The sequence below is a fragment of the Balaenoptera borealis genome (assembly GCF_965194805.1).
Source record: "Balaenoptera borealis genome assembly, chromosome: 1".
Classification (NCBI taxonomy): Eukaryota; Metazoa; Chordata; class Mammalia; order Artiodactyla; family Balaenopteridae; genus Balaenoptera; species Balaenoptera borealis.
The window spans coordinates 54,242,661-54,267,940 of NC_138860.1; the positions used below are offsets into that span (position 1 = coordinate 54,242,661).

The 25,280-nt window shown below is 43.6% G+C and overlaps 1 protein-coding gene across 8 annotated transcripts in view; it reads right to left on the minus strand.

The window, feature by feature from the left end:
• Positions 1-1,823: 1,823 nt before the first annotated feature.
• The window catches only part of PAPPA2 (pappalysin 2), a 432,894-nt gene continuing 409,437 nt past the window's right edge, over positions 1,824-25,280 (minus strand). For 7 of the 8 annotated variants that reach the window (XM_082355821.1, XM_082355820.1, XM_082355819.1 and 4 more), the window contains one exon: positions 1,824-7,374. In XM_082355821.1, the coding sequence (XP_082211947.1) occupies positions 7,144-7,374 (231 nt within the window). In that variant the 3' untranslated portion in view covers positions 1,824-7,143. The remainder of the gene's footprint in view (positions 7,375-25,280) is intronic. The other variant, XM_082355822.1, reaches the window with a different exon arrangement.

Below are 25,280 nucleotides of genomic sequence, written 5' to 3' on the forward strand. Positions count from 1 at the left end.
GATATTTATAAGTGAAAAGCCATATTACCCTCCTGCCATCCTGAGCCCCTCCACATCTGATTGGCCGGAATCTTGAGTAGTGAGTCTCCCAGCTGACGGGTGACTCATCATGTCATTTAAGTTTGTCAGTCAATGGAAACCAGAGGCCCAAAGTCGCTCTCCAGGACTCTCCCTGGGGAAACTATTAGGGAGAAGGCAGCCTTGCCAGACGTCTCAGTCCAGCTGGCCTAACGGGCATGTGCAGGGCATCTGCTTATACTCAGGGCCTGGCATGAACAGAGGGCCCTGGCACGATTCTCTAGGTTTGCTGTCAGTTTTCCTACCATCAACTACTAAGAAAGCCACCGGTAAACCAAAGAGCACCTTGAAATATAAACAAGTAAAAAGACATTTAACTTTCCCATTTCAACTGGGAAAATCTGAGTTCATTCCGGGTCTAGGGGGCTGGATTTCATGTAGTGGAAGGCACATCACATTTAGAGACAGAAAAGTTGGATTCCCATCCCAACCTGCACTTAGTAATATGAACTTAAATTTTTCAATGGCCTCTCTAATAGAACACAGTTTCCTTATCTGTAAAATGGAGAAAAACAAAAAACAAAAAACAAAAACTTCTTCTGCTTAACCCATGGGTAGCAATAAAGCATATGAAGGTACTTCGCAAGCCATAAAGAAAATGTCAGGTAACACTATTTTTACTCTCAAAAGTTTATTTCTAGTCACACACCCCTCTCTCAAGTTCCAGGCTCACATTTCTAACTATCATCTATTCCTCAGGCCTTCCCAAACGGCTCATACACGTACTGAGATAACCACCTGGCCCTTCTGGTAGCCAGGTGGTGCTCAGCAGGGCCAGAGACATCGGCAAACTGCCCCCAGCTGCAGAAGCCTCCTCCAGCTTGCTAAATACCGCTTTATATGAAACTTCCAACGAATTACCTATCTGGCTTTTAAACTGATTTTATCAAAAAGCAAAGACACGCTCTTTCTTCAGAAGCTTACTCCTCCTGGCTTCCCTTTTCTGTCAGTGATGATACCCTTTACGGGTATAAAGATAACACAGAGTCATTGTCTTTGACATCTCTCTCCACTTCTCCTTTGCCTTTTCCCATCCTATGAACCATCATTTTTCTTTTCCTTCTTATATCTATCTTGGTGTCTCACAGAACCAGGCTTGACTCTAGTGCCAGGCATATGACCTTAAAGAACTTTCTTTACACACTGACACTTGGTGTCCGCATCTGTGAAATGAAATAGTGGAAGCTGCAGATCTGTTTGTGAGGATTAAATCAGATTGCGTTTGCCAAATGCAGGGCACATGTGAGCTGAGTTCTACCTTCTAGCTAAGTTGGATGCCCCAGGGACGTCTGCTATCACCCAGCCTTTTCCCCTTCCTGCTTCCATAGGGTCAACCCTGTTCTTCACTTTGCCTGGACTCTTCTCTCCCCCTTTCCCATTTCTGCCTATCAAGCTCGTATGCATCCTTCATGGACAATCTTTCAAATACTCCCTGCCTGTGGCATCCAGAGGTGACGCTACTGCCTCTGGACTGTAAATGATTCTTGCATTTTATTCCTACAACTCATGAGGCACTTGACATGACTACTGTGTACTCTGCGTTTGTATATGTCATCTCTTCTTGTGAACTTTCATGTTTATCTTCCTTATGCATACCATTTACTTAATAAATAGTTTTTAAGTGACTGAAAAGAATCATCAGTCAATCAACGATGGAGGTCCAGACCTGAAACGAGCAAATGAAAAGCAATTTGGAAGTGATGCAATGATTTAAACGAAGAATAAGACACCGAAGACACTTCCCATTTTGTGTGCTAATTTTTTAATGAACATTTTATAACCTTACAAAATAACTGGCTGTAGCTGTTTTACGTTACAATACAGTAGATAGCTCCTTTCACTGTGTTCCCAATCAAGCCAGCCCCTTGGGGTGCTAACTGACACACTCAATAGTGATCTCACAGAGGAGAGGACATGCCAAATCCAATGCCTTGTGATGGGGGGAAGGAAAAGAGAGAATCAAGAAGAGCTCTTTCCTTTCATGTACAAGTTTGCCAGCTGACCATTCTCCTCACTCTGCCCTCTTATCTCTCTGGTTGGAAACTGTCACACAAATCATCAGAGTCATCCAGCCCTAGGCAACCTGGACCCCAGAGCTCCTAGTTACTGGGAAAAAGAAGAAGCAGAGAAGTGATTTTGGAACAAGGAAACAAATGGAAGAGCCTCTGGGAGAGGCCCTCTGTGGCCCCATGTACGGGGAAGAGCAGCAGAATGCAGACCACCACATGGAGTGAGTGTGAGTTGAGATCCACTGGGGATTTGTGACCGTGGTGTCTTAGAGCTTCAACTTTATTAGTGACCTGAGGAGCTCGAAGCGCTAGGATCCAGGGACAAAGGCTGGAAGAACCTGCCATCTGTGAATGGCCAGGGCTGACTTGGGCTGGGCAGCCTGTAGCCTGAAAGGCTTTCCACACGCCCCCAGAACCCTCCTCTCACCTTCCCAGGGTAGTGATGGAGTGCAGATGTTGCCAACAGAGAATGAAATATTTTAAAATGAAGTACGAAAGAGAAATGTTCTCACTGTAACTCCTGAGGGAAGACTGAGCCCAGATCCACGCTGGCATGAACCACAGGCTCCGTATTCCTGGGGCTTGGGGTGGGAGGGGGTGGGGGGGTGGATGTAGCCTTCCTGAGCTGGGCGATGCCCAGGATAACTCTCAAGCTCAGACATGGCAGGATTCCCCTGCACAGAGTCTGACACGCTTCAAGAAATTTGGATAACAATCTTACAACTGTTTTAGAATGAAGAATCTAAACTTTTCTACTGTCCTTTCCATATTGAAGCCTATCAGAATCCCAGAAATAAATATTCTCTTCTTGGGGGCACTAAATGTGAACCCAGATAAGGAACAGTAGGTATCTACGCTATTGTTTCCATTACGGCTGGAAATACAGAGAACAAGAGTATTTTGGATGGGCAGACGCTGGTCTTTCCCTTCCCCAGTGACCTTGCCACCCTCATTTCAGATCCCCACAGATAAATATGTGTAATCTCCTTTCCTTTTTATTCCATTCCATAATGTTGTTCTTCCCTACGTGAAGTCTGGCTCAAGATAGTGGGGGAAGTATTTCTTCTTTCTATTGACATGTGCACAGCCATTGCTTTCAGGGTTGATGGAAAGAATAGAAAACTGTGGTCAGAGCCAAAGTGCAGGTGATCCAGGGAGACCAAGGCTACCCTTGAACTTTTGCCTGTTCTTCCCTTCCTGAGATGATAAACTGGGGTGTTGAACAAGAAACTAGCTCCTTACTTTCTTTCTCCAAGGCCTAATCCATAAATCATCACTAAAACACAACTGCAACAGACCACATGCAAAATGAGTCAGGCCAGGACGTAAATAGAGGCAGGTTAACGTGGTCATTTCACGTACAGTCCATCTATTGAGCAAGAAAGGGTGACAACGACAAAATGGACCCTAAATAGTTGAAATTCTTCTCTCTCCCCACAGAGTGTCACCCTTGCTCCATGTTATTTTCATAGCTTGCTCAAAGTGCTCTCTCTGGGACACAGATTTGACGCATCACACTTGAAGAGAATTTACCTCCGAGTCTGCATTGTTCAAAAGATCCCCTTTGGTCTGCTGTGGAGACTCGGAACAAGGCTGAGTCTCCTTGACTCAATTCATCCTCCAGCCCTGGGCTCTGATTTACCCTGACTTCTCCCTTGTCTATGGCCTCCCTCGGCTCCTCCAAACCTGCCTGTTCTTCAGTTTCCTCCACCTTTCCCCAATGTCATTTCCATGACATTTTTCCCCCAGAAAGTCAACAATAGGTCATGTGGCTGTGAATTGTGGCCAGGCTTGGAGACTTAGAAAAAGGGAGACCACAGGCCAAGTATGAGGAATGCGTGAGTTCCTGTAATCCTGGTGATGGGAGAGTGAGCCTACGTACAGACTTGTTGACTGAGTGACTGGCTGAGAGCCACGCTTGGAACAGGCACCTGTGGAAGTGCAGAAAATCCTGGGCCTCACCAACTGCAACGAAGAGTTCCAAGAACTGAAGAGAATGTATTCTTTTTGGATGGATACTCAAGAACCATAGTCTAGTTTTCCTGGACCCATCACCAATGGATAACACCACCCACCTTTCCATACCTTTTAGTATTATCATTCCAAGCCCCCATCTCCTCAAACTGGGCTCAGCTCCCAGTTCATAAAAAGATGATTAGCTGACATGTGATAATCAGAAACTTCATCTAATCTCTCTCTTTTCTTCCCCAGTTCCCTCTCAACCTGCCAATCCCTAGGAATAGAAAGATGGCAGAAGAACTTGTCTTTCGGTCCTCAAACCCTCAGCATTCATTTTGGACGTGAACTTCACAGCAGCATGTGTGGAACAATGGATAATTTTTAGCTTAGTAGACAGCAAAAAATATAATATATATAATATATTTATATCATTATGTTTAAATACTTATAAAGAATTAATAACTAACCTCATTATTACTAAGGGAGACTACACAAAGAAAGGGAGAGAGCCAGTTTAGATTAGACGAGCCCTGAAAGATGGCCATCCATTCAAAATGGGTATTAGCAGAGTGTCCCTGGCAACTTCTCTTCTAGTATTTTGGTATTGGTTTACAAGTTGGGTGGGGCTGAATAGTTGGCAGGGTGCAGAGTGGGGGGCAGGGCAAGAGTTGAGGATGGGATCTGATAGAATATAAATGGGGAAGGAGGGTCCTTGTATATATATCATATTTCTCTTTCCACTTTAAATCAACTGCCTCTTTGAAGAAATGTTTGCCTATGATTCTTCCTTACTTGGGCTACTTGATGCAATAGTTGGCACCTATAAACGTCCTCTTGCATTTCTTATAGGATCCTTCTTGTTCTTCTTCCTTCCTTCATTTCATGACCTTTCTTCTTCATTCATCCTTTGTTTCCTTTTGTGGAGGCCTCTGATTCTTACTGCCTCCAGGGCAGTGGAAGGAGGGGCTTGATCCCACAGTTACAGATTTTCCTCCGCCTTGGGGTCTCGGCAGGTGCATTCATCCAGATCACAGTCAGCAGCAAATGGAATGACCTTGAGAAATCAAAGAGAAGTTGAAATCACTCATTTTTGCACCAAGCATCACACTTTCAACCAGCTTTTGCTTTTTTTCTCACTTGGTCCCAGAGGAAGTGTGGGATTGCGTGTTAGTATCACAGAATTGAAATTAACACTCAGTTCTTTCACTTACACACCATGTCTCCTTAGGCAAGGTAAACCTTCCTTGCTTCACTTTTTATATATAAAGTGGGAGGACAACAGCAACTACCCAAGAGGGTGTTAGTGTAGTTTAAATAAGATGATGGATATGAAACACACATTTCCAGGCATCTCTAATATCTGTTACTACTACTTCTAATATTACCACTAATGTTCAAAACTACTGCTGTTAATGTTTTTGCTGTTATTATCAATCTTCACAAAATCTTTGTAAAGTAGGTAAGATGAATGTTAGTATTTTCTTCTTACAGGGAAGGTCAAGAGAGGTAGGGTGACTTAACTCAAGGTCATGACACTACTATCTGGAAAACCAAGGCTCTATTACCTAGCTCTATGTCTTCTACTTTTTTGATGTTCTTGGGGCCATAGAATCATCTCTTCTATCTTCATAAGCTTGAGGTTTTGCCCTTCTTGAACCCAGGATATACTTTGGCTTGGTGAAACGATGCATCTCTCTACCGATTATTTGTGGCTGGATTGCCTTCCTGCTATGTAATTATCCCTCCTCCAGGTCAGAGATGGTCCAGCAAAAGTTGCTCTCTTCCTGCTTGCACTGCTACCAACAGATAATCATACTTTTTGAGTGTCCATAATTAGCTTCAGAGAGAATTGGGCATTCAGGAGACATGATGTAAAAGTGGCAAAGATTCTGCTCTTTGGGCATGGATAGTCAAATGAAACAACAATAGATCAGCATATTATTTAATAGTCCAAGTACACTGAAGAGATAGGCTGGGTGACTGGGCAAGTGGGCTGGAGAACGGGTGGTGGGGTTTGAGGAAATTTCCCAGCATGTGTTCACATATGAATTAAATGTAATTTAGGAGTCGACAGGAGTGAAAGGCTTTTTCAATCCTGATTCATGTGTATACTGGCCACAGGCACCAAAATCCATTAAAGAAAAACCCTAGATCTGCTGAGTGTGAGTTGGAGATGGGGAGAGAATTGATTGCTTTCTTCCAAAGTGGTTATGCCTTCCTGAGTAGAAATGGGATCCTTGACCAGTTACTTTCTTCAAGTGAGACCAGGAACTAGTTGGCATGATGTCTGACCTGCAATCCAAGCTCTTGATCTGTTTCTCATGGTTTGGGATTTGCTGGTTTTTAGAGCAAAAGAGGGCCAAATTGAACAGTGATACAATAAGTCCCTGAGCTCTCTGCACTAAATAAGTTAATTCATGTCAGTGGTGAGAACAATGCCTGGCACAGAGTGAGCCATCAGTAAATATTAGCTATTAGGAGGAGTATTCAGGTCTGTGTAGAGGTGATCACGCAGACGTGACTTTATTGTGGAGACACATACAAGGAAGGAAACGTTCTTGTGTATTTCTGGTTCATCAAATCGGCCAACTAGCGTCAGATATCTTTGGAGCTCTTGGGTTTTCAACCATATTATTCCGAATTTTCAGCCTATTCAATTTTATAGGCTTAGCTTAAGCGTATCTTCTATTTTAATAGAGTCCAGAGCAACAGGATAAAAGGCATCAAGAAAAGGACCACTGCTCAGGATACAGCGGGGGGCGGGGGTGGGGGGGGGGTGCTCCAGGTAGCTGCTCAACATACACCTGCAATATGCTTGTAATACACTTTACAGGATTATTCATTTAGCTGTGAAGTTTAATAATAAGTGGATACCACTTCATGGATAATCCTGCCTCTCCAAGGAGTGGAAGCCATTACTCCCTACCTACAGAAACTTTTCCTGGACAATGATAAGCAGGTGGGAGTCTGAGTAGCAGAAGCATGGCTTTTCTCTAGCAGTTACAGGACTGACAATGAGAGACTAGTGTTTTCTAACAACCTATCCTAAAATTACTATCCTTAATCCTGTCACTGTAGAAGCTCCAATGTTTGTTCATTACCATTCCCTCTTCTTGACTGTTGAAGAAAAACAAATTATGATGCACCACGAAGGAGAGCTAGCCAAAGCTCCTGCCTCTATTCCTGGAGCTGCTACCCTCTCCTCCCACTCCCAGGTGCCCTCACTTACCTTCTTGGAGGAGAGAGTGGAAGAGCAGCAGTCTCCCCCATCATAGTGGCAGTAGGCCCGGTTGTTGATGGTATCACACCAACCATCTGCTTGGAAAGGCTGGTAAGGAGGTAGCAAGTCAGGGTCTAAGTACAACTTCACTCTGCTTCACCCTATTCTCCCACTCATCCCACCCCCAACATAATCCATGGAACTCGAGACATTATTTATTTATTTATTTTATTTATGGCTGTGTTGAGTCTTCGTTTCTGTGCGAGGGCTTTCTCTAGTTGTGGCAAGTGGGGGCCACTCTTCATCACGGTGCACGGGCCTCTCACTATCGCGGCCTCTCTTGTTGCGGAGCACAGGCTCCAGACGCGCAGGCTCAGTAGTTGTGGCTCACGGGCCCAGTTGCTCCGCGGCACGTGGGATCTTCCCAGACCAGGGCTCGAACCCATGTCCCCTGCATTGGCAGGCAGATTCTCAACCACTGCACCACCAGGGAAGCCCTCGAGACATTATTATGCGAGAGCTCCAAAGGGGCAGGGTAAAAATTGACCTAACATTCTCAAGAAGTTGAAAAGTCTCAAGATAAGACCATTGGATCTAAGGAATTGTCAAATTTCACAACCAGTGTCTGCTCCTGGCCTACTCTAGGGACCAGGCTGGTTCATTTAATTCCTTGATCAACTTTTTCACCTTCTCGTAATAGTAGGTCTTCATATCATTAGGTAGGTTACAAAATATTTTCACACATGTTAACTCTGTTGATCATCAGGAAAACCTGTGCATCAGGCAGGTTTGGCTTTAAAAGTCCCATTTTATCAGTGAGGAAATGGGGATAAATAGAGATGACAAAAATTACTCCAGGTCACACAGCTAGGTCAAGCAGAGTTTAGGATTAGAAGTCATGTATCTTGATTTTTTGCTGCTTCTCACAGATTAAGGACCATAACCTCCATCTCTTCTGGTACTTGTACTTAGAGACCCCAATAGTCCTGGGTTGCTATAGACTCAAATGATGTTTGTCCAGAATGCAGTGGTCCTAGGGTTTGGGACACCAGTGCTGGAACACAAATCATCCCACATGTACAGCTACTTCATGCACAGCAGCTAGACACAGGGTTAGAGCAGAGGAAGCCAAACGGTTTCCATCTACTCCTGTTACTGCTGCAAGTTAACAGGAACCAAAATGGGAAAGGGGCCCAGGCCAAACCAGAGTTAGTTGAGTGTTTCACCCCAAAAGGGAATGTATGATAAGAACAGCAACAAGCGGTTAAAAAAATAGCTCAGCAGCCCAACACATTGTTTCTCTAGAACCACTCTCAGAGGGAAACAGTGTCCCACGGCATCCTGGAGGGTGCACCAGCCCAGCCAGCCCACCTACTCAATCACACTAGCTGCTCCCCATCCTGAGTGGATACCCAATTGCGAAGCCTCAGGAAGCATCTCGTAGTCAAGCTCTTTGGGCCACAGGACAGTCAGTAGACTCTTGAGTCCTGAGGCCACCTTCCAGTTCACATATTCAAATCACTTTCTCTTCCCCCACCCTCCTTAAATGTCAAATAGAAGGACTGTTCCCTATTTCACTCTGCTTTGATGAGATAGATCACTAAAGTAAAAAATGGCCATTAAGGGACTTCCCTGGTGGCGCAGTGGTTAAGGATCTGCTTGCCAATGCAGGGGACACGGGTTTGAGCCCTGGTCTGGGAAGATCCCACATGCCACGGAGCAACTAAGCCCGTGAGCCACAACTACTGAGCCTGTGCTCTAGAGCCCACGAGCCACAACTACCGAGCCCATGTGCCACAACTACTGAAGCCCACGCGCCTAGAGCCCGTGCTCCGCAACAAAAGAAACCACCGCAATGAGAAGCCCGTGCACCACAATGAAGAGTAGCCCCCACTCACCGCAACTAGAGAAAACCCGCGCACAGCAACGAAGACCCGACGCAGCCAAAAATAAATAAATAAATACAAATTTTTTTTTAATGGCCATTAAATAATTTTCAGCAATTGAGTTACATCAGAATGAGCTCATCCAAGTTATTTCTTCAATGTTTTGATTTATTCTATGGGGTCCTGAGGTCACTTGAACATCATTCCAGATGTATACCAGTTTGTGAACCTCTGAGAAGCTGCTACTTGTGGGGTGGAACTCAACAGCTGTCACACAGCTGCACGGCAATGTCAGTTGAGAGCAGGAAGTGAAAATGAATTCTGTTCTCAACACACGCCTCACTGGGATAAAAGACAAAGATTTCGAGATGAGCATTTGTCTTTAACACTGGAGCCAGTTACTCTAGCTCTGGAGAACTTGGAATAACTATATAATCATAACTTGAATCTACAATTGCAGCCAAATAGGAGTCAAAATACAACTAGCTGCATCCTTAACACCTATAGATGCCCTTGGGTTCTCCTGGGAGGACCAGATACATCCACTGAAATTCCCCCAGAATTTTCTTTTTCCAGTGTTTGGAGTATATTTTCCTCATTTAACACTGCATCTGTTACTTTTCCTCCAACCCTGACTGACTCATTGGCAAAACTTAATCTGTTTCTTCTTTCTTTTTCATGTAATCGTCTATAAAAATCCAAAGAGCACCCAAAATACTTCTCCTACATATAAAAGTATGGTCTTCAATATGGAGGATTAAAGGGAGATCTAAAGAAGATCTTCCTTTTCATAAGAACAACTTAGACATTTGAATGGATTAATAAAAGATCCTGGGAATCTTTCTTTCCAACCTCTTCCCCAAGGATGGCTTCTCATCTCAAGAGTATTAGGGAAGGTATGTTGAAAAGATCAGAAATTGTCTAGGTGACCTTCTCTAGAGCTCACTAGACTTCAATGGCTATGTCCTGGACATGATTTCTAGAATGTTCTTAAAGGGTCATCTGGGAAGAGAAGGGAATTTATAAAAAGGAGCATAAAATACAGAGAAAAGGTTGGAAAGACACAAGTATTTAATTTACTATATACCTATTAGAATTAATTGCTCCTCCCCTAACCTGCCAAAAATAACTACTCCACCCTAAACAAACAGAGTCTCCTATGGCAACATGTGCCTGGAAGCTTGACAGCTTGAGTCCAAAGTTACAATGGAAAAAATAGGAAGGGAAAAATGACTAATCGATCCAAAGTTTTTAAAGTATCTGAAGACTGGACTAGATTGGGGGACGCAAATCTCAATAATTGAAAGGTGTCTGACTTGGGACATAACTCCTCCCCACAGGAAACTTCCCCAAGGAATGGTACAAGACTTGGCTTCTCTGCACAATGTGTCCATAGGTGAATTTTTCACTACCCATACATGCACCTCATTTTCCTGTAACATCAGAAAATGAAGTGTTCCAACTAAGTGAATTTTTCAAGTACCTAAAGCTTATTTCTTTAAGAGCCACTTTTTAATTTTCATTTTAACTGTTTTCACAAAAGAAAAAAACCTGTATAAAATTCCTGTTTCCCTGCCTTTTAATAACTTATAGAATACAAAGTCATTAACATGAATATTTTTCCTTTTTACTTATAAGGAGGCTCTTTGCATTGGGCTATTTATCCCTTTACTAAATGAGCCTCCTTACACACACACACACACACACACACACACACACACACCCTCATGGGTCAAGCTTTGTAGAATTATACCTAAAGTGAATACTTAAATCTGAGAGAGAGGCTAGGTTGCTCTTCTTATGATGTATGAGCTTGATGATACCTATTTTAGTTGTTATAGGAAGGCTTTTCTTGCCAACTGGCTATGTTCCAGGCAGCTGAGGTGGCCATATGAATGGAAGTACGTAAGTGATGAAATACAAAGAGGAAAGGCTGTCAGTCTATCCTATCCATATGACTTTACTTCTCAGAAGTAAGATAATTTCTCCTTTATGTTATATTATCTGGTGATATTTTCTGTTTAAATTGTTCTGGGGAGTTGGGTATAGGAATGGTAGCTCTGTCTGTTGCCTATGGATGTAGTCATTTATTCAATCACTCAACATTTATTCCTCACCTATTTGTACCAGGCATTGTTATGAGGGTACAGAGAGAAATAAAACATGGCTCCAGTCCTCAAGAGAACCCCCCACTTGCAATTATAGCTTATGATGACGAGTGCTAGCATAGCAATGCAGATAGAAGTACCTAGTCCAGATTTGGGGTGGGTGGGGACACGGAAAGGATGACATGAGCTTTCAGGGGCTGGCTTTGCTACATCTAGCCCACATGAAAAAGAGTTTAGCACTGGATGATTCAGAGGGGTAGAGGGGCCTGAGAAAACTGTGCAAGTGAAAGAAGAGGGTAAAAATAGAGAGGTAGGTTGTCCCAGACTGCTCATCACAGAGCCCACTGTCAGGAAGAGTTCCATAAACTTTGACTGATTGGCTGATAGTACCCCTATTATGTGAATTAGATTAAGAACATTTTTCTTCTACAGCTTGCAACAGAACCCATGAGCACACTGATGTTCTAGAAAGGTTAGTTTTGGGCTGCAGACCTTCTGCTCTACTAACATCAAGATTGAGATATCAGCCCAAAGTGATTATATCCCTACAGGTAAAGCATGGGACAGAAGCCCGATAAGTAATCTTCAGGAGTGTGTTAAGTAAGACAGAAGACGCTAATCACATTTTTGTATAATGCCTAACACTATTTTCTTTCTCCTACATCATCTCCCATCAAAACCTTCTCATTATGTGAATGACAAATCAGACCCACACCCATTTCTTCATATTGATTAGGCTACATCAGGCCAAAAGAAGCCATCTTCCAAGGCAGCTGTGGTGCCACACCCAGTGAAGTCCATGCAGCAGATGGAAGTTCTCTGGCTCTCCAGTGAATGGTGACCTCCAGTCTCGTTCTTTCAGCCCTTGGATCTGCCCATGTGTCCATTGCTTCACCTGCAAATCTCAGGGGCAAAATTCAGAGGTCTTTGAGGCCCTTCAGGGACTCTTGATGACCAGAACATTAGTTGCTTTCTTTTTTTTTTAAGGACCATAGATGCATAAAATTCAAAGGCCAGATGGATTCTTGAATACTATTTAGTACAAAACTCTCATTTTACAAATGATGAAATGGCCCCTTAAAACAGTGAAATGTCTTGTTTGCAAGGCTAGTTGTAACAATCCTGGGAACATAGCCCAAATTTCTTGATTCTCGATGTTCTTTCTGCTAAACCATGCTACCACTATCTGATTATTTCATTAACCTTTTAATTTATGGGGAATGCAGAGTAACAAATTCCTTTGGCACCTCTATAAAAAGGGCTTAGGTGCAGAAACATTAATAATGAAGTGAACCCAGCGATCCAATATAGAAACAGAGAAAGGGTCATATATATAATCTCAATTCCCCTAGACACCCCACGACTTCACTTCTCAGTTGCAGGTTAAACGTTTACCCAAATAGGTTACCTGGTACTATAGTTCCTTCTGATCTTGGGGCTCGGTTGGCCCATATCTTCCTAGAGGCTGATTTTGCCAGGAGGAAGCAGCACTGTGCTCCATTCCCATCAGCAGATGCCTGCAACCCAGAAGCATTTATTTCTGGGCCCTAGAATGCTAAAGCCAGGCATTTTCTGCTCACTGCAGTCATCTGAGGAAAAGAGGAAATGGAGTTGTTCCACTCCTCCCGTGTTCATCCCTTGGGGTGGGAGGGTGCCAGTGATCTCACATTTGTGAGTTTGCAACAATCTTCTTGGAAAATGTAAAATTAAAAGCGACAGATACCCTGAGATGGGTTGTGCAGGAAGAATTTCTTAGATTCAAGCTCCTCTGGAAAATCTCATCTGGCTTCCTAGACCCAGAGAGTTCTCCTTGCCTGTGTACTATGGTATGTTTTATCCATATGTGCATTATAGGACTTAACATTCAGAATGTATTATCAAGGGCTCAGAGTCTAATCCCCTTCAGTCCCAGCTACTAGTTCAGTGCCTGATGCACAGTAGGTTCTCAAGAAATAAATAACTATGATGGTGGCTAAATACATTTTTTTTTAGCATACTTTATAACCAGATCCCTCCTTTTCATTAGTCCTCTCCTACTTGGTGCAGAGTATTGGTATACATTTATTTCTGAGTGGGAAGAAATAGTAGAATACACCATCTAAAGTTCTCCTATTAACAAGCTAAAAATGTTGAATAAATTTATCAATATCATCTCAGTTCTACAGGTGGTATAATAAGAAAAGAATGGAAATTGCCAGGGGCTAACAGCAAAAAGAAGCTGAAAACCAGAGCAGAAAGAAGACAGTGAAACTGTGGCTGTCCTAGGAATGTTTGCAAACACTATCTGTAATCAAGTTGTTGGGTTTTAACAGCTGATCGGGAATCGGGGCCCAGGTCTTGGGGCTTTGCAAGGTGGAGATCTTTTAAATGACTCTGTTAGAATTTTAATAAGATAAAATGTGAGGACTGATATGGAATGACATATGGAATGGTGATGTTGCACAGGTAGCTTGGCTCACTTGGAAACTAGGAGATTTTCTCCTGCCTACCAGCCCTGAGGTCTCCATGGTTCAATCCAGGCCTTGGCAAAGTCACTAGTCACTAACATATTAAAGACATGCTGGGTTACCAGTTAACAGCTGAAACTGCAAAGAGTACCTCCTTGAAGGCCAAGAGTCTACTCTTCAAACAATAGATAAGCAAGACATAATTGAAAGGAAAGCAATGAAGATACACATTCTGTTGGATGGGCAGAGGGAAACAGCCCCATGTGGTGGCCCCTAGAGAGGGGTCAGTACTCAGGGATACTCTTGTGGTCTATTGTGCTTGACTGGTCCATGTGAGATCATGTAGCTTCTGAACGATTTTCACAGAAGAAAGAACCTTTATAAAATTCCTGTTTCCCTGCCTTTTAATAACTTATAGAATACAAAGTCATTAACATGAATATTTTTCCTTTTTACTTATAAGGAGGCTCTTTGCATTGGGCTATTTACCCCTTTACTAAATGAGCCTCCTTCAACACACACACACACACACACACACACACACACACACACCCTCATGGGTCAAGCTTTGTAGAATTATACCTAAAGTGAATATCTAACTCTGAGAGAGAGGATGGGCTGCTCTTATGATGGGTTCTCCTCTTACCCTCAAAAAAGGAAGAGCAAATGGGGACCTTTACAGGGTTGGAAAGAGAAGCCTGATTATAATCACCAGCTTATCTCTATCTGACACCAAAACCAAAGCATAGTCTTCGAATAGTAATAGCCAAGTAGTGCAAAAACGAATCTCTTCTGAGAGAAACAGAATGCACTGAGAACGGAAAAAGAAAAGCAAACAAAATAAGGTCAAATGACTTCTTTCACCTGTAATAATTTTATCTGCAGCAAGGTACCCAAAGCTTAGCAGCTCCTGCCCAGGAAGATGCTCAAGGCTGTACAGTATGGTGATTCAGAGTGTGAGGTATGGTGTGAGATAAACCTACGCCCAGGTCCCAGCTTTGCTCCTTACCAACTATTAGAGCCTGAGTGAGTTACTGTGCTTTAAGCTGCAGTATCCTCATTCGTAAAATAGGAATAACACCTATTCAGAGGGTTGCTATCAAGAAAAAAATGAGTGAATGGAGGTGAAATACTTAGCCCCGTACCTGGCCCACAGTAAGTACTCAATGAATCCTAGTTTTATGAAGGCGGCAGGAATGAACCATTGCTTTGTGCCAGTGTGGGTTGGTGTCTGAATTCCCTCCAGAGAGACTCTGGTCAGAAAGATGTCAAGATTCTGCCACCCGTACTTTAGAGTCAAAGCGTGGATGCTCTCATCCCTGACAGCCTCCTGTTCCCTTCACTCTCACCATAAATGCACCCATCTGAGTCATGGAGGAGAGTCGGGTGACAAGGGGAAATGGGTCTGGGACTTATAAAAATAGAGTGGGAAAGGCCTGACTGGCTTCTGGAAACCAGGGCTCTCCTCCAAACCATAGTGGTGACTCAGGTGTCTCAGCCTCTGAAAAACCCCAAACCGTCACAGACACCTCTTCCCTGATGGGCACCACAGGAAAACAGGAAGGTGAGACGACTCTCTGCGACTTACTTTTCAGCCAAAAATTACCTCCTAGCAGCTCCTTCCACTTAGCTGCAAAAAAAGACCCGGCGCCGCAGACTCCCCACCTCACTTACAAACACACACGACCAGCTTCCCCACGCGGCCCCTCCTCTTGGTCCCAAACGGCCCTGGCGCTTCTTCTCATTCACGCCCGGGGGGGATGTCAGGGCCCCGATGATGAATTTGGGGCAGCAGGGTATTCAGGTAGAGTCTGCACTTATCTGTGCCAGAAAGACACGGGCTCCAAGTCAGAGCTCTGTTTCTCACGAGAGACATGAGGAGAGAACATCTCCCCAGGGTTCTTGTCACACTCTCTTAGGGGGCTTAACAAAATGACAAAGCCCTCCTGCAAATTTGTGATCTGCCCCTTGGTTGATAAACGTTACTGTGTAGAACCACTGCTGCTGATGGGACAGTGTCCTGTGCTGTGGGCCCTTTTGTCCCTCCACCTTTTTTTTTTTTTTTTAACATCTTTATTGGAGTATAATTGCTTTACAATGGTGTGTTAGTTTCTGCTTTATAACAAAGTGAATCAGTTATACATATACATATGTTCCCGTATCTCTTCCCTCTTGCGTCTCCCTCCCTCCCACCCTCCCTATCCCACCCCTCTAGGTGGTCACAAAGCACTGAGCTGATCTCCCTGTGCTATGCGGCTGCTTCCCACTAGCTATCTGTTTTACATTTGGTAGTGTATATATGTCCATGCCACTCTCTCACTTTGTCACAGCTTACCCTACCCCCTCCCCATATCCTCAAGTCCATTCTCTAGTAGGTCTGTGTCTTTATTCCCATCTCACCCCTAGGTTCTTCATGACCTTTTTTTTTTTTTTCTCTTAGATTCCATATATATGTGTTAGCATACAGTATTTGTTTTTCTCTTTCTGACTTACTTCACTCTGTAGGACAGACTCTAGGTCCATCCACCTCACTACAAATAACTCAAAACTAAAAATAGAATTACCATATGACCCAGCAATCCCACTACTGGGCATATACCCTGAGAAAACCATAATTCAAAAAGAGTCATGTACCACAATGTTCATTGCAGCTCTATTTACAATAGCCAGGACATGGAAGCAACCTAAGTGTCCATCGACAGATGAATGGATGAAGAAGATGTGGCACATCTCCCTCTGCCTTTTACCAAAACTGTCTGAGGCTGTGAGAGCGCCCTGTACTCCACTCTCTGCCACCACCTTAACTCCTTCCTCAGATCCCCATAATCACTCACAAGGTCACTGCCTGCCCCTCGGCATCAACCCCCAGCTCCATGTCCTAAACAAAATGCCTCCAAACCTTTTCTCTCCTCCTGCATCGGTCTCACTCCTGCCTCTCATGCTTTCCCGTTTCTCTGGAGCAGCTGATCCTGCACAGTCAGCTAGGCCAGATTGGATGCCAGTGATTTCCAGTCCTTTGCTGTTAAATTGGGATTTCATGGCAGCTCCACCCTCCTCCTTCTTGAACCACACAGCAATGCTTCTCAAGACACGGCAGCCGTCCTCCAGGTGACCTAATGGCTGTGCTGGGGCTCCCAGTGGGAGCTGACGATGACACACCCTCAGAACCCATTTTTGTCTCCATCGCAAGGCTGGCGGACCCGTTAATTCTCATGATTTTGCTTGTCTTGTTTTCATGGTGGGAGGGGCGCTACAGGTGGCCTGCAAACTCTCCTGACAGTCCTGCTACATGGCATTTGGCTGTCTTCTTTAAAAGAGGAATAAATTAACAATTGCTTGTGTGGGGGAATTTCCTGCCTTGGCTCCAGATAATTGGAGCCAGCCTACTGTGGTTCAAGGTCAGAGGTAGAAACGTTGAACACAAGAGGTCTGAACTGTGCAAGGACTACGGGGCAGAGACACTTCCGGTTTGTCTCCTTTTCCACTCCTGTTTCCTTCCATCAGCAGTAAGGCCCCTACGTCAGCACAACACCTAACACACCACACTAGCTGCTTCGTGAATATCTGGTGAGACACGTGCCGAATCGACTTTGTAAGCTAAGAAGGCAGAATAGTTTTTGCTTTCTACTCCTCTGGCCTTTCCTCCAAGATAAGGTACCTTCCCTCTGTCTGGCTCCCCTAGCCTCCCCAGGTAGCTGTGCTCACTACCCATGACTCTCTCTAAGACATCACCTGAGATGGCTCGGCACGGCCTTCCGGGGAGAGCTTCACTGACCGCAGACTCTCACGGAACCAAACTGCAAGCGTCAGAAGAAGGAAGCTGAGAGCAGAATGTCGGCCGCTGCAGGTGCCTTGCTGAGCAGGTGGGACCTTCCCCATGGCCGCCAGGCACCTCTGGAGGTGGTCCCTCACCCGTGCCTCCTCTCTGGGCCTCTGCCAGCTGCGGTGCCAGCACCAGACCCCTCACGATCGGGACATGGAGCCACATAGGCTCTGTTCAAGAGCTCACAAAGCTCTGGGAGGCGAAGGAGGTGAAAGCGCGAGGGAACGCGCAGAAGTCAGAGGTGGAGGACCTGCAGCTGGGAGACGGGGACAGGAGAGCATGGGAGTCCTGGGAGAAGGCCCAGGGCGGACGGTTGGGGCCCTGCTCTGACTTCGAGCGTTCCCCTCCGCCGTCCCCTCTCCGGGCTCCTCGGCCAGCCTGCAGTTCACGGGAGGCTGAAGCAGGCCTGAGCCAATGGTGGGAATGTTCCATTGCAGCCCCCGACACGCGTGCTGGCCCCCGGGTGCCCCCACCACACGGCACTCTCATGCCAGGCAGCTCGGCATTTCTTGGCTCCCCAAGCCCGCCCGTGGAAGAGGACGGGGAATGCAGACTGTGGGAGGAAATGACAATATTCACTGTTTGGATTAAATATTTTTCTTGGCCCTCCTGGTGTTTGCTGAGCGTCTTTTGCTTTTTCCTTCCCATTCTCTCTCATTCCTTCCCTCCTCCCTCTCTGTGCCTTTCCCTCCACCTCTTTCTCCTCTCTCTCTCTCTCTCTCTCTCTCTCTCTCTCTTCCTCAGTAATCAAGCACACTGAGAGAAACTTCAAGGAGAAGGCAGAAACTCCTAGGGTGGGAAGACCTGTTTAAGGAAATCAATCAAAGTAGTTGACAAAGGCTTTTGCCATTCTGATACCACACCCAGCTCTTCACTGGGGTGTTTCACTTTGGGGTAGATCTAAACCTATAAATACATTGCTTTGAATTTTTGTAAGTCTTCATGTGATATAACTCACAGCATTTGTTTTCTCTCTCATTCTCTCCTTCTTTCATATATATGTAATAGGTGTGTATATATACATATATACATATATATGCATAAATATGACGCATAAATGATATATACGTACTGTTCGTATATAAGATAAATGTGTATATAATAATCACTAATATGTAATATTTATAATACAGATATATAACATTAAAATATGTGATTATATTTTATACACAGAAACAGACACGTACATCCATATACAATTTCTCTAGAAGCTCCAGGCATAAGTAGTGACTCTAAAGGTAAAAATAACTTTACAAACTAGAAACCATCGTATAGAAACAGGATACTATTTTTATTTTATATATGGCATTTTCTGTGTATCAGGCACTGTGCTACAAGGTTTGTACTCATGATCTTATTGAACCCTCACAACAACCCATTTTACAGATGAAAAAATCCAAGGATCAGAGCTGTTAAGGAATCTGTCTCTAGAAAAGAGGTGGAGCCACCGTCTGACACCCAGACCTGTGCTACAACCATCCTGACATGTTCACACTGCCTCTAGCATTATTTACCATATAATAATGATATGCCTCACTTCACTTCTCAGAACTGCACACCTGGTCCGATCTCTACCATAACTATGGGCATGAAGTAGCCACTTTCTGGATGGAAGGTCAGTGTCACAGAAGTCCATGAGAAATGTACCATCTAGGATATTTAACTTCAAAACATATACTATGAGCCAGGCATGGGGCTAATTGCTGGAATCCTAGGATATCTGTTTCATACATACTTAGTGTGTCTCCTATGAACAAGGCATGCCAAAACGTTTGCCTTAAAGAAGCTTTGGTGGCATCAACCTTAAATAAGGCAGAATCTGAACAGCATCTGAGACAATAAGAAAAGAAAATCACAGGCCAATGGAGGATTGATTGCCAAAGTAATTAATGGCACCAGTAAGAGCTATAGAAGTTCAGAACAGGAAAGGGGCTGGGGCATTTCAGAAAGGCTTAATGGAGTAAATGGGACTAGACTTAATCTTTGAGGATGGATAGGATTTGGGCAGAGAAGTAGGGAGAAAAATCCCAGCAGGAGGGCAAATATAAACCGAGATTTCAAATGGAAAAGGAAAAGATATATCTGTGGTTTTCTGCCTTGAGTATGAATGGCCTAAGTTTAGAATTAGGTCAAAATCTGCATCTAGAGGAATCTAGTCCTCATCCCTGAAGACAATAGGGAGCAGTGGAAATTTGGGAGTTTTTTGTGTGTTTATCTATTTTTTGGGCAGAAGAAGAACATGGTAAAAGTTGTGCTTCAAAGGTTGGGTCTGGGGACAGTGTGGGGGATGTTCAGGAGACCATTGGAGGGCTCCAGATTAGGTAGAAGTTGACCTCAAGCAGATAGGAACTGAGAAGAACAGAATTTTGGGTCCTAATATGGAATAGGAAAAAGCAGAAGGGAGGGGTCTTGTGAAGGACTTGTCAGGACTTGGCAAATGGCCATATTTAGGTAGAAGACCAACGGAGATGAAGGTTTTTCTGTGACATTTTACTCAAATCATGCTAAGCTTTTCTCAAAAAATTAGCTCGTTGAGAACGTAGCTAGAAAGACTCCTCACTAAATATAAGGACCGAGTCACGGGACGTAGAACCTGATCCATCAGCAAAACCCTATTCTACCTCACAGTGAGAAGCTCTACACATTTTCTCTTTCCATCTAAACAAAGCCCTAGAGGGTCTCCCCTGCCCGATTTCTGCTAGGCTTTCCCCACAACTTAGACATGACTATTTTATCACCCCCAGTAACATCCAGGTCCAGCTGAGTTGAGGAATGGCAGGAGGGAGGTGGCATGTTTATTCTAGAATATTTTCTTGCCAATAGTCTTGTTTCTTTTAGCCCTGGTCTAATTTTTAGTTCCTGTGTCTACGAGCGGCTCCGTTTGTGTGGCTGGCTGATTACTGTGGTTCTCATCTTTAACCTGTCACGCCATCCTGGGTTGTCAGGCCGGCTGTTCTGTTCTCCGTTAACTGGTCCATCCATCCAGTCTCACTTTCACCCATATGGAACCTATTCTCTGTGCAAGTGTCTTGTTTACATTCCCTTTATCTACGGGACGCTGGTCTGTGTATCTTATTCACTCAACCACTGATCAGCTGCATCTGTTTCACAACATGTTCTCCAGTCTCTCTTCCTTGGTCTCTGATCCTTGCTAAGCAGTGTTCCTGGGTCCGCCTCTTCTTCCTCTGGACGAAAGCTTGCAAAGCCCAGGGAGAAGTCCTAACAGGTGACCAGCAGCCCATGTTCATCTCTCAACTGACTTCCCTAAAGTCCTGCATTTCTAGTTTGTGTGTTCTCTATTTGTTTATTCATTTTTAATCTTCCTACCAATTTAAGAACAGGACAGGGACTCCGGAATCAGCTGCCTGGGTTCATTTACGGTCTCATTTGCTAGCTCCGGGGCTTTGGAAATGTAATTGAATCCTCAGCCCCTCAATTTGCTCATCACTGAAACAAGAATGATAACAATGGTAATAATTCCTCACAGTATGCACCTGGCACACAATAAACATGCAATAATGCTATTAAATATAGCATGGAACCAGGAGTTATTTTTCTGTTTGTTTCCTGAGTGCAGTGAACCTGCATACTCTGAGTATCAATGTTTCCCTATCTGTGAAGGTACGGAGCAGTTCTCCCAGAGGTGGCTACCAGATAACCTGGTCATTCTTCTTCTCTCTTAACTATGACCAGTAATACCAGGGATCTTACCATTAACCTTGCACAACTATAGGGACAGAGTGACTTAAGGCAGGCAAATGCATAAGCCAAGTTATCTGAAATACTAGTCATCTCTCTTAGGTTCCATTGTTGATAGTTGAGGGATAGCAGCAATGCTGTGTCAGAATTTGTCTTTGGTCCCCTGGGCTCCTTTGTTTTCTGTCATCCTCATCTCCATGCTTGACGGTGCTCCCTCTGACAACTCCCATAACTAGTGTATCCATCCCTACCAGAGTATCTGCACATTCTTCTATCCCTCTGGAAAGCAGCAGACATACTAAGGGGTCAGTGACAAATATGTATCTGCAACTAAATAAAAGATAATGTATTAAGGCAAAAAATGACTTTAATTGTGGTAAGATTGGAGCTTTGTGAGCCACTCGGTGAAAACAAGAATTTGTGGGTGAAATAGGAGCATACGTAGCACCCCCAAAATTACGTAGTGGAGGTAGCCACCTGTTAAGCAAAATTGGGAAACCCATTTCTAAGTATCGAGACATTTTCTACCTGACTGAAGTGAGCATGAGCAAAACACCTGCTGTTATGGACTGAATTTTGTTCCCTCAAAAAGCATATATTGAAGCCCCAGCTCGCAATATGATGGTATCTGGAGGTGGGGCCTTTGAGGGCTAATTAGGTTTAGAGGATATCATGAGGGTGGGGCCCTCATAATGGGATTATTACCCTTATAAGAAGAGATAGCAGAGCTTTCTCTCTCTCTCTGCCATGTGAAGACACAGTGAGAAGGTGGCCATCTGCACACCAGGAGGAGAGACCTCACCAGGAAATTGAATCATCCAGTACCTTGATCTGGGATTTCCCAGCCTCCAGAACTGTGAGAAATAAATGTCTGTTGTTTAAGCCATCCAGCCTATGTATTTTGTAAATAGCAGCCCAAGCAGACTAACGCTCAAGACTTATTTAGTGAATTTATTAATTTAGCTATTTTTACTGATTTGTCAACCTAAAGAATTCCCAAAGATTTTGTCTGAGAAAAAGGAGCAGGAAAAGGAGGTAAGAAGAAGACAGACAGGCAGGAAGCAGCTCTCAGAGGAAGCCCAAAGAAGTAAAAAGATCATTGGCTTCTCCTATTCAGTAACTAGGCAATTCTCGATGGGTCTGGCCCTCGGGCTGGGCACACAGGGCATGAAACCAGAACAGGTGAGCACAGCCAATAAGCTGGGCAGGCTTCAGACACTCCAACTCAGCTACAGTGTCATCAGGGTCTTAAGTGGTTCCAAGGCCAGAGACCATTACTGGAAATCTAACAGCATTGCAGACATGCACCACCAAGTTTAATATTTCTCACACTAGAAAGACTTCTACTGAATCTAATCTCATTTTTAATTAGTCCTTACATTACCTGGTGAGGCAGATTAATATGATTATCCGTATTCCACTGATGGGGAAAATGAGACAAAGGGCCATGCCTCAAGGTCACTTAGGGAATGAGCAGTAGAGGTGAAAATTAAACTTAGGTATTTTAAACTTCCGAACAAGCACACAAGGGAGAGGACAGTGGGGAGCTGATTTCATCATCATCATTTGTTCAGGATCTTTCACATCTGGATAATGCATATTCAATTTACTACCTGGTTTCTCTAAATAAAAAATAAAGGACTCATTCTAGTTCTGAACCCCTGTATTCCATTTTCAACGCATAAGGAATTTACCAAGTATTCTCTGCCAGGAGCAGCCAAAGAAGTTAATAAAATGCACATCACTCAGACAAATGTGAATATGTACTGACTATTTATGGAATGTTTAATATTAGACTACATTGTGGGGAGTGGGTATAAACACAGAAGAATGAAACATGCCTCCTGTCCTCTAGAACCTGGTCTAACTGGTCCAACTGAACATTCAAAATAGGTAACCAACACCAACACAAATAGCACACAAGTCCAACCACATAGGCAGGAACCAGGTCTTTTCTTTGTTCCCCGAAGTAGATGTTCAAGCATTATGTGTTGACAAACTGTTGGCTGAGATTATTTCAGATCAGACTGAGATATTATTAGTGTGAGAGGTAAGCTCATAGTGTCATCATACACCTCCCCTCCTTCCAATCCAGTTGATTTCATCTTCAACCTCTTTCTCGTCATCCATCACACCCAACATCCAAATGTTCACCCTTCTACTGAAGAAATACTTTTGTATGCAGACTCTTTTCTCTCTTCTCTTTCTGCTTCCTCAGTTCAGTGAGGTAGGTGGCTGTTACATTAGTTTAGGTGAGAGAGGATAAGGTTCTGACTTCTGTGGTCCAACTTTGCCACCATGCTTTTCTTCCTAAAATATAAATCCTATAATCTTTTTTCTGTGACTGAGATGTTTAATGCTCACCTAATATCTGTGTGTTTCCCTGACTCACGTGTCGTGGGCTTGAGGCCATGTGACCAAGTTCTGGTAAATGGGAAGGCAAGCAGAAGTGATGCATTACTTCTCATCTAAGGGACTCAAGAATTATTGGCCTCTCTCTGTATTTCATCTCTGCCCTTTTGGAGGAAACCATGGAGACCACATTTTGAGAGCACAGAGGCGTACGATGGAAGAAATGAATGGGTGCTCCAGAGAGTTACACCAGACTTCACGTAAGTGAGAAACAAATCCTTTGTCATGTTAAATCACTGAGATTTCCGGGTTAATTTGTGACCACAGCCTATCCCGATTATTTCATATTCTACTTATAAATCTTCAATGGATCGACACTGACTCCAGGATAAAGTCCAAACTCATTAGCTTGGCACACAAAAGCCTGAGTGATCTAGCCCTAGCTTAGCTCTTTAACCTCCAGTCATTCCACATTCCTTCATGTTCCCCAAGATCAGGTTCACTGAGCAGACTAATAATATATTCTGTGATACGCCACTGGTATTTTGGGGTTGTTTGTTATGTGACATGATTGTAGAAACATTTAAATAATACAAAGATTGGTATTAGAAGTGGGGTGCTGCCATAACAAAAATCTAAAATGTGTGGCATTGGTTCTAGAATGGTGCATCCGAAAGCAAAGGAACTGTTTTAGGAAGCTGGAAAAATGAAGTACCTCACCATGTAGTGGGGAAAAAAAATTATTAAATGTTTCCTGTAGTTGTGAGGAAAGTTATAATGTTAACTATTATAACTTGTAGGTCAGAAAATTTACTCAATAGCCTACTGGCTTTGGGTAAAGAGAATTTAAAGAATAATATTACTAGGGTTAGTTATTGGTTGCTATGTCCATCTGATAAGGTGCTGCAAGAAAAGATGAACTCAGAAAAGGTTGCTGCTTTGCCAGCAGAATTGACAGGTAATATAGAGCGCTAAAAATTCCAGGACTTGCAGTGAAAACCAAAGCTATTTCTCATCTCCAACAAGCAAAAGATAAAACTGAGTAATGCTGTATATTAGACAGGCCTTCTAAGACTGAAGTTAAGGCCTAATCTCAGGCAAAGACCAAATCAAGGGGTGGACAATTACATCATTTGTTAGGACTTTTAACTGGATTAAAGTGGCACCTAGAAGATCCTTGTAGTTGAACAAAGTGACTCATAGAAAAGAGACTAAGGACTTTATCCCAGAGAAGTCTCATAAGCTCAGAATACCTATAATCAAACTGATTCAGAGAGGCACATCTTGAAAAGACTGTGACATAGCTCCTGCAATATGGATTTGACTGAAATTAAATATATGCAAAACCAAAAAAGTCTGTGAGTTCAATTTCCAAAAGTAGCATCAGATTGTGTTAAAAGAGACTTACTGTTAGAGAATTTGGATAGATTTTTTGGATCCCCTATATTCTAAGAGGATAAAGCAGGTTGATAACGTTACTTAGCTTCCAATAGGAGGATGTTCTCCAGTGCTCTCTTCTTGTGACCCAAGAGGATAATAGAAAAGGAAGGACATCCAAGAAAGCAGAGCCAAGAGCCATGAAGAAAAATCGACTTGGGACCTATATCCAGGGAGTAATCAAAAACTATTAAACAAGCAGCACTCCTTATTCTTAGAGTATAATTTTTGCCACTTTTCTCAGAGGGATTTCAGAATCGTG